This window comes from Bicyclus anynana, chromosome 1 (assembly GCF_947172395.1).
Source record: "Bicyclus anynana chromosome 1, ilBicAnyn1.1, whole genome shotgun sequence".
NCBI lineage: Eukaryota > Metazoa > Arthropoda > Insecta > Lepidoptera > Nymphalidae > Bicyclus > Bicyclus anynana.
Window position 1 is genome coordinate 19,767,472 of NC_069083.1, and position 10,493 is coordinate 19,777,964.

Sequence of the window (10,493 nt, forward strand, 5' to 3'; positions counted from 1 at the left end):
ACTGATCTTCTTACTGCTGCGTGTATGGGCATGTCTTCCGATGGATGGTCATCGGGAAAAAAGGTAGATGTTATATATTCAACTGATTGTGTGGGACTGAGTGTATTTCCATCCTTGACCATCGGTTTATCCTCGATTCTTTTTTGCGTTGATCTTATGACTCGGTAGACTCCGTCCCACACGCTTTCTCTGTCTTGCTGTGTACAGAATTTCTTCCAGCTTGACGTTTGTGCCTTTTTAACTTCATCTTCATATGCCGTTTTCGCTCGTAAGTAGTTCTGCACAACGTATTCTCGGCGGCAATTTGCGGCGTTCCTAATTCTGCGCTTTTTTGTGGTCATATCCCTTTTTAGTAAGTCTAGTTCCTTAGTCCACCAGGGCAGCTTGAACTTGTGTTGTGTCTTTATTTTTGGTATTGCTATGTCGCAGGAGTTTGTGATTTTTTCTGAGTACTGCACTATCATTTCCTCTAATTCACTTTTCGTTTTTATTTCTGTTACAGTTTTCTCGTTTATGTTAGTATCACTTAATTGTCTTTCCAGTTCGGTTTTAAATTTAGTCCAGTTCGCTTTTTTGACGAAGTACTTTCGTGTTGTATGTAGTACATTCTCCGCATTATTTGGTTCGAGTCGTACCGTGAACTTTATAGCATTATGGTCGGCACTTGTCATTGTCTGATCGACCTGCCAGTCATCCACTTTTCCCAAAAGGTCAAGGCTGCATGTCGTTATATCGACTCTACTGCTGCATACTTTGTTATTTCTGATTACTTGAAAAGTTGGTACGGTTCCCACGTTTAATATTTGTAATTCTTGTTCCTCCAAGAAAGAAGCCAGTTCTGCACCTCTGTGGTCTTCTTCGGAACTGCCCCACCATGTACTCCAGGAGTTAACGTCTCCACCAAATATTATATTACGCGTACCAATTTTACTGATTATTCGCTTTACTTGGTTTAAGTAAGGTTCCAAAGGTTCGTTCTCCTCAAAGTAAACTGAAATAAAGTTGAGAATTCGGTCCTTGGTCTTTATGTCTAGGTATACTATATTTTCCGTGTTTAGTGTAGGATCTTCAAGTATCTCTAGTTTCTTGTTATGTACTAGAATTGCCGACTTAACCCTTTTGCAGTGATTTTTTTCTTTTTGTATAGTCTTGATTCCAGTGTATTGACCGACAGTTTCTTTTGCACCCACATACGGTTCCTGTATCAGAGAAACATCCACTTTTTTGTCTGTAGCTTCCTTGATTAGCTCAACTGTTGCTAGTTTCATTTTTTGGAGGTTCGCCTGTATAACAGTTATCTGGCTGAGGACCTTGGCTTAGCAATATGAAACGCTAGAACGGGCTATCTTATCCCATTTCTTACGAATGGGGCACTCGACATCAAAAGCGTTGTGGTCTGTCTTCTCTTGTTTTGATGAAGAACAGTTCCTGCAGCATGGTGCATCTCTCGAAGATAACGAAGGGCATACTGCACGAAGGTGTGTTCCGGAGCAGTGGCTACATCTATCCTCAGTCTCCGTGCATATTTTCCGCCCGTGGCCAAATCCCAAACACCGCGTGCATTGTACCAAGGGAGACTGGTCGAACACCAAGCAACGTTGTAGATCAATGTGCAATTTACCCAGACTCGTTAATCTTTGCCACACCTTCGGTGAGACCTGAGCTATCAGGTGGCACTCATGTGGATTTCTTGCAGAGCGTCTATATGTTGGAACGATTCTAATCTCATTTTCGGGAATATCCTGGAGTGCTTCTTCGTTTTGGCTCCTGATAGCGGCCACTACATCCTCGTCTGAGTTGTATGACAACAGATTTTTGATGATTACCAAAGGATCTTTGTTCTTAGCTTCACTGATACGCAAATTTTCATTTTTTTTGAGGTTTTCCGTCAGCTTCTTGAGAGAGGCCTTAGTCTCACAGCTTATGGTTGGGTTGGGTTGGGTTGGGTTGGGTTGGGTTGGGTTGGGTTGGGTTGGGTTGGGTTGGGTTGGGTTGGGTTGGGTTGGGTTGGGTTGAGTTGCGCCGGAGCGCGGTGGCGAGCGGTCGTGTGCTGTGTTGCTCCGCACTTGATTTAATTCGTGTCGAAGTATACAACAGCAGTTAATATTATTATTTGTTTGTCGGTTTTAGGTTGTTCTAATAGCCCTAAGTCGCTTAGGTGCTTAGGGTGCTTAGGGTCATTGTAAATACTGTAAAACTTTTGTAAAGTTTTATGGTAACAATAATTGTGTGTTTGTATCGAGTTCGACGCGCCACTGGCGCGGTGATTCTATTTTTAGAAATACTTGAGCTCGATACAAGCTCGATTGTATTATATTTTCTTCACTTAATAGTTGGGTTTAGTTAAGTTTTGATTGTTTGTATCAGTTTCTTAGTAAGTAGGTTTCTTATTATTGCTACGATTTGTCTTTGTTGAAGTATTATATTTTACAAAGGCCCTTTTCAGGGCCACTTGGTGGTTGTTGTTGGAAGTCATTGTTAGTTATTTATTAGGTGTTGTTGCTGTAATTAGGGTAAAAAGCCCCTTACAGGGCCTTGTTGTGTCTTGTTGTTTGTGCTGGTGGTTGCTAGGCGCCAACCCGTCTGGCTAGCCAGGCGGGTATAAACACGACTATGGCCGACGGCCAGTCGTCGGAAATGGAGGTTGCGCCTGTGCGCAGAAGTCGCCGCGTGGTCCCAGGTTTCCGAAACCTAGGCCCGGCTACGCGGTTTTCACGGCGTGAGGAGTCTGTCTCTCCCAGTTCGCGGGACTCTTCGCGTTCCATGACGCCTGTGCCCCGTGGCACGGGGATAGCCACCGCGAGAGCGGAATTAATAGCTGCTCGGAAGGAAGCCCGGGAGGAGGCGTTTAATCAGCTCCTTAAAGATCGAATCGTCCGCAAAGAGGTTACGGAGCCTGTTTTAGACCCTGATGAAGGGATGGCTAGTGGGGCCTCATGCCGTGAAGACCCAGCGGGACTCACGTCCGAGGAGTTGCGAGCCTCGGCTGGCCGGAGCGTTGCTGCTATTATGCAAATGGCTTCGCGATCCCACAACCTGAAGGGTACTTTTGTTCGCCGTTTTAAGGAGGCTGCAAGTGAGCTGCAGGAGATTGTGGAGGCACTCGCGTCTCGGACTGAGGCCGACGAGACGCGTGGGTTACGTGCCGACAATGCCCGGTTACGAACCGAATTAGAAAGTGTCAAAGCCGAGTTGAAGGCTCACCGGCGCGAATTTTCAGAGATGCGAACTGCTGCTAAAGGTGCGGCGGCAAAAAACATGGAGGCACCACCACTTGGTGCTGATTTAATTGAAGAGTTGAAGGCTTCCATTGTAGCGTCGGTTGGGGTGATGCTGGATGCTCGTTTTGCGGGCATTGAGGAGCGTCTTCTTCCCCAGAAGGTCATCCGCCCCCCTCTGAGTTCGGATAGCCGGAGATCAGGCACCTCACAGACGCCGGCATCAACTCATCATCATCATCATGGTGCTGAAGCGTCGGTGGCGTCCCCTGGGGCTCCACCGGCGACTGCTGGCCCAAGTGGGGCAACACCGGTCGCTGATAGCTGGGCCACTGTCGTAGGAAAAAAAGCAAAGAAGGCCTCCCGACAGGCGACATCCACCGCTGCCACTCCAGCGGCCGCACCAAAAACCTCCCCGGCGGCTGCCACAAAAAAAGACGAGCGGAGTCTGGCTCCACATAAAAACGCTGCAGTCATTATTACGGTGACGTCGGATGCATTAAAAAAGGGGGTGACCTATGCTCAGGTCCTAGAATTGGCTGAACAAAAAATTAATCTGCAAGACCTGGGCATTGGCGCGGGGTTTAAAATCCGACGAGCCGCCACGGGAGCTAGGCTTCTTGAGCTACCACAGGGGCAGACACAAGAACAGGCAGAAGCACTAGCCGTACGACTTCAAACGGCGTTAGAAGGGGTTGCAGAAGTCAATCGTCCGACAAAAACTGTGACACTTAAGGTTACAGGCTTAGATGACTCCGCTACGGCTGAGAAGATTGCAACGGCGGTAGCTCAGGCTGGAGGCTGCCTTCAGACAGCAGTGAAAGTGAGCGAAGTGCAACCGGGCCTTAGAGGAGTGGGCTCGGCTATAGTTTACTGCCCGGTGGACGCTGCTAAAAAGGTGTGTGATTCTGGGCGGCTTTTGGTTGGTTGGAGCTCTGCTGGTGTTCGTGCACTAGAGCAACGCCCCTTGCGCTGCTTTAGGTGCATGAGCATGGGGCACACGGGTCCCGTATGCCCTTCAAAGAAGGACCGGAGCAGACTTTGCTTCCGGTGCGGTGGAGATGGTCACAAGGCAGCGGGGTGCGTGGGCACCATGCGTTGCGCCGTCTGCGCTGATGCAGGCTTGTCTTCAGGACACATAATGGGGAGCAACAATTGTTGCCCCCCTTCTGTTAAAGGAGTGAACGGCATCCAGTCACAGGCTAGTGAAAGACAGAGTCCAGCGCGGGAGGATGCTAATATGTCGTCATGAATCAGACACAAAATATTAGCGTCCTCCAGACGAATATAAACCACTGTGCGGGGGCTCAGGACCTCCTACTGCAGTCTATCGCGCAGTGGCAGATTGATTTGGCCGTGGCATGCGAGCCATACTTCGTCCCCTCGCAGGCAAATTGGGTTGGTGACACCGATGACTTGGTGGTAGTAGTGTCTGCAAACAGCGCTGGCCCCTCTCTTTCAGCTGTCGAAAGGGGCCCGGGGTACGCGGTAGCTAGATGGGGGGAGTACATTATCGTCGGGGTGTACTTCTCGCCTAATCGTCCACTGGCTGAATTTGAGGCTTTCCTCGACTCCGTCAGTGAGGCTGTTCGCAGACACAACGTAGGGCGCACGTTGGTACTTGGCGATTTCAATGCTAAAAGCCAAGCTTGGGGAAGTCCGGCCACTGACGCCAGGGGCAGGGCTGTACAGGTGTGGGCTGTGCACCAAGGACTCAACCTACTTAACAGAGGGACAACCTACACCTGTGTTCGCGAAGAGGGGGGATCCATAGTGGACTTGTCGTTTGCCACGCCTTTGGTCGCTGACAGAGTCACTGGTTGGAAGGTCTGGGACTGGGTGGAGACCTTGTCAGACCATAACTACATCAGATTCAAGGTCTCCGCTCCTGGTGTTACTCCTATAGTTCCCTCCCGGGGTTCGAATTGCTTCCCACGGTGGTGTTTGAGTCAGGTGGATCGTGAACTGGCGAGAGAGGCCGCCATAGTTCAGCGTTGGTTGTCTCTCACCTTCGACGGGGATACCAGCGTGGATACGCTTGTGAATCGTCTACACGAAGACCTGACCGTGGTATGCGATTCCTCCATGCCGAGGGCCCGCAGATGGCATCGCCGCAGGTGTGTGTATTGGTGGTCGGAAGAAATCGCGGACCTCCGTACCGCCAGTCACCGAGCCCGAAGGGCATATGTTCGGTGCCGCAGGAGAAATGGTCTGGATATGGTCCTAGAAGAACAGCTGCGGGAGGTTTACCGTCAGGCTAAGAAAGCCTTACAAATAGCGATTCGGAGCAGTAAGGAGCAGGCCCGGGAGGAGCTGCTGGAGGGTTTGAATAGAGATCCCTGGGGGCGCCCTTATCGCGTCGCGAGAGGAAAGCTTCGAAATCAGGGACCTCCCGTTACCCAGACTCTCCAGCCGGAGTTCCTGCGACGGGTGGTCGATGAACTTTTTCCGGATTCCCGGGGCCACATACCTCCGACGATGTCCTCCTCGGTGACTATCGAAGACAACGGTTATGTCCCGCTGGTAACCGAAGAAGAGATGGACGTTGCTCTGGAGCGTCTTCGGTCTAAAAAGACGGCACCTGGACCGGACGGTATTCCGGGTCGGGTAATTTTCATAACACGAGAATTCCTCGAAGGTCGTCTCAGAGAGCTGTTTAATCAATGCTTGCGAACTGGACAGTTTCCTGAGTCTTGGAAGGAAGGCCTGCTTTGCCTTATTCGTAAGGAAGGTCGACCGTTGGACACTCCGGCGGCCTACCGACCGATAGTCTTACTCAACGAAGTCGGGAAGCTATTTGAAAAGATCATTGCAGATCGACTCGTTGAGCACCTTGAAACTGTCGGTCCGGGGCTTTCAGCTGCGCAGTTTGGCTTCAGAGCGGGTCGGTCGACCCTCGACGCCCTGGAGTCACTAAAGGCCCTTACGGACGATGCGGTGGCTAGAGGGGACGTCGTTCTCGCCGTCTCATTGGACGTCACTAACGCCTTCAATAGCCTCCCTTCTGAGACTTTGCTGGAGGCACTTCGGTATCATAGAGTGCCTCCATATCTCGGGAGACTACTGGAGTCATACCTCCAAGATAGATGGATAGCCTGGATGGGGAGAGATGGACGAAGAACGCGGCGGCAAGTGCTGAATGGCGTGCCACAGGGGTCGGTCTTGGGTCCGATTCTTTGGAACATCGGCTTCGACTGGCTCCTGCGGACACCCCTACTTCCTAGGATGAGGGTGTTTTGCTATGCGGATGACACCCTTGTTACGGCTTGTGGAAGCAACTACGGGGAGGCGTCTCTGCTGGCTACGGTTGCAACTTCTTTGGTTGTGAGGAGAATCCAAATGCTGGGGCTGAGAGTCTCGGCATCCAAAACCGAGGCTCTCCTATTTCACGGTCCACGTAGGGGTCCTCCTCGAGGTGCCTATATCAGAGTTCAGGATGAAAGGGTGGAGTTGAAGGCCCACATGAAATATCTGGGCCTCATCCTGGACGGCAGATGGACGTTCCATAGGCACTTCGAGCTGCTGGGTCCTAGGCTCGTCGGGGCAGCCGCCGCTCTAGGGCGGCTTTTGCCAAATGTCGGAGGGCCTGCCTCGGCCTGTAGGCGCCTATATATGGGTATCGTCAGAAGTATGGCACTGTATGGTGCCCCCATATGGGTGCAAGCGCTGTCTGCGCAGAATTTGGCCCTTTTGCGTAGACCACAAAGAGTCATTACAGTGCGTGCTATCCGGGGGTATCGTACAGTGTCGTGGACGGTTTCCAGTCTCCTGGCGGGCGACCCGCCGTGGGAACTACAGGCCGAGATTCTCGCCCAGGTGTACCGCTACCGGTCAAGTCTCAGGGCACGAGGTGAAAGACCGGGGCCTGATGAAGTAAATCGTTTAAGAACCCTCGGAAGTGAGGCCCTGGTCCGCAGATGGAAAGAAGACCTCGAGTCCCCGGTGGCTGGCATCTGGACGGTGGAAGGTCTCCGACCCCACCTAGAGCGGTGGCTAAAACGGCGTCATGGTGCGTTGTCCTACCGACTCGTGCAGGTGCTTACAGGACATGGTTGTTTCGGTAAGTACTTGCACAAGATTGCGAGGAGGGAGGTTACGCCGGTCTGCCACGAGTGTGGCGCGCCAGAGGACACGGCGCGCCACACCCTGGCGGAGTGTGTGGCATGGGCGCCGCAAAGGCACTCACTGGTGTCCCTTCTTCGGGGAGACTTCTCGCTTTCGAGCTTTATCAACTACATGCTCGACAGCGATGAAGGATGGTCTCATGTTGCCTCCTTTTGTGAGACCGTTATCGGTTTAAAGGAGGCATCAGAGCATCAGAGAGAGCGGGCGCCTGACGCTGACCCACTCCGCAGACGAAGGACGGGTGGTAGAAGGCGCCGATATGCGCACCTTCTTCCACCCTTGTAGACACCAGTGAGTGCGACGACGAGTGCGTCGGGATGCGAAAGTGCCTGCTTCCGCGATCCTTTCGCATCCCAATAGGACGCAGGTGGCTCCGCTGGGTTTTAGTGGGTATTCTGGTTCAGTGAGTCCCACATACCCGGCCGTAGAATGCGACTTTTGCCATTCTACGATCGGGATGCGTAAAAGCATTTCCCAGCGATAAAAAAAAAAAAAAAAAAAAAAAAAAAAAAAAAAAAAAAAAAAAAAGGGTTGGGTTGGGTTGGGTTGGGTTGGGTTGGGTTGGGTTGGGTTGGGTTGGGTTGGGTTGGGTTGGGTTGGGTTGGGTTGGGTTGGGTTGGGTTGGGTTGGGTTGGGTTGGGTTGGGTTGGGTTGGGTTGGGTTGGGTTGGGTTGGGTTGGGTTGGGTTGGGTTGGGTTGGGTTGGGTTGGGTTTTTTTTTTTTTTTTTTTTTTTTTTTTTTTTTTTTTTTTTTTTTTTTTTATGTTCCACCGTCTGAGGAGGAACTGCTGAGTTTCCTCCGATAAGGTTGTCGGAGACCTTATTTAGCTGTTTATAATAATATTGCAATGTAATGGTGTTTTATGTTTTTACCTTTAACTATTAATTATCTAGATACTTTGTGTAATCATTTTGAAGAGAGAATAAATAATAGCATCCTTTTATCATTGTTATGTATTATATTATTATAATATAACGACAACATATGATCTATGGCTTACTATTTATGATGTTTAACAATATTTTTTTTTTTTTTTTTTTTTTATGTGTGTGTGTGAATATGTGTTTGTGTTCTATTTTTATATTTTATTGTTTTAAGTTTATTTCGTGTGCTTCAGATATTAATTACGTTATTTTAATAACCTTATTTTAATATCTAATTGTGTTTTCGTTGCTTTTGTTTTTTGTATTTTAACGAGTTTAAATTTTTCATATTAGCAGATTTACATTTTAAATAGTTCTTAGATGTTTGCTGGTATTTTGTGACAAGTTCTGTATTTTTGTAAACGAAAATTACATTTTTTAATAAAATTTTGTATTTTGTTTTTCTTATTATTAGTTTTCCTATCTTTCCCAGAGTTTCGTAGATTTTTATAATTATCGATAATTGTGCGAAATATGGATAGCTTCCGTAAAATTTTGTTATTTTCTCTTGAGATTTGTGGTATATATTTAATATTCTTATTTTTATTTTTATTTTGTTCCAATTGAACTTTGCCACATTTATTTGCAATTTTGATTTGCCTATTTCTGCTAGAAAGACATAATTAAACTCTTCTTGAACCTCTGATGCACCTTTAGCAATAAGACACACTGGTCCTCGCCAGTCTATCCCATTTTTGCCTTATCGGGCATTCGTTGTCAAAACTGTTGTGGTTAAACTTTTCATGTTTTGCCATCTGACAGTTTCGACAACTAGCAGTATTTCCGGCTAGCCATTGCGGACAATCTTTGCGAAGGTGAGTTCCAGTGCAGTGACTGCACCGGTCCTCTTCCTCCTTGCAGTGTTTTTTACCGTGTCCGAACTCTAGGCATCTAGTGCACTGTATAAGGGGAGACTGGTCGAGGACTTGCACTCTCTGGAGGTCTATGTGTGCCTTTCCGACCTGTGTGAGGCTTCGCCACACTGGTGGGGATACCTGAAGGACAGTATGGCATTCGTGTGGGTTTCTTGCCCTCCTGCGATATCGCACAACGGCTCTATACTCTCCCTCTGGTATCCCCCCCAGTATGTGCGTGTTTTGGTTTTTCAGAGCATTGAGTATGTCGTCATCTGTGTTGACGCTTAAGACGTTTCTAAGTATGACCAGGGGGTCCTTGTTTGTCTTCTGTTCTATTTGTAGAGTTGGGTTGCCAGATCTAAGTTGTTCCGCCACTCTGGCCAACTCTTCTTTGGTTTGGCATCCCAACACTACTTTTTGATTCCTAGCTTTTCGAAGTCTGTCCACTCGCAGACCCGATGTCTTCGCGCACACTGCGGATCGTATTTTTAATATTACGTCTTCGCTGGTGTCGGCTTCATCCGGCGATGACACGATCAGCGAGTGGACCGACTGCGATTCAGCAGAAGGGGCCTCTTTTGGAGTTGCCACGACTTTGGCATATGAACAGCCTTCTGTCGCTGTTCCAATACTTTCCACAAACCTGGTCATTTGTTCTTTGATCGCGCATATCTCTTCTCTGGCCGCCACCATTATACCCGTCTGAACATTTAGTGCGTCGGTTACCTCATTCGCCAAGTCAGCGTCACAAGCTGGGGCATCGATTCGAGACTGTGCGACATCGCAGAGCCTCATGGATAAGGTGTACAGTCCATTCAGACAGTCAAGCACAGTCTCCTTTATCGTTCCCTTTATGTTGCCGGACTGGTCCAACTGTAGCTTTGCGACCTGAAACAGCTGGTTTGCCACAGCTGGCAAGTCACTCAACGGAGCTTCAATTGCTGACCTGGCGTAAGAGGCGGTCTCTTTCGGGACTTTGACCGGTAATTTTGCTGGTTTAGGTGCATCAGTTTTAGATTTCATCGACATTTTTGTAACGGTGTAAATTAGATTAAGTTAACTAAATGTTTTTATTTAGGCTGTGTAGACCTAATTCTAACCTAACGTTATTTGAATATTTGAAAGGTGTAAAGTGCCCTTCAAATCTGAAAATTTCAAGTTTTTAACTTAATTTGCTATTCTAGTTATTTGTATTACAAGTTATTTGGGAGGTGTAGATTGCCTCCCAAGTCAAATTACTGTACTAACCTAATCCCTGACTTAATACCAAAATAATCAAATAATAAACAAAATTTCTTAATTTCCTAACTTAATCTAAAATCTTGGGAGGTGTAAAAAGCCCCCCAATAGTCTAATTGTCAATTTTAAAT

General features: G+C 48.3%; 1 protein-coding gene across 1 annotated transcript; it reads left to right on the forward strand.

Annotated features, from left to right (window-relative positions):
- The first annotated feature begins 2,613 nt into the window (after nucleotides 1-2,613).
- On the forward strand, nucleotides 2,614-4,470 carry LOC128198175 (uncharacterized). Its single transcript, XM_052882130.1, has one exon. The coding sequence runs from the start codon at nucleotides 2,614-2,616 to the stop codon at nucleotides 4,468-4,470; it is 1,857 nt and encodes a 618-aa protein (XP_052738090.1).
- The last annotated feature ends 6,023 nt before the right edge of the window (nucleotides 4,471-10,493 follow it).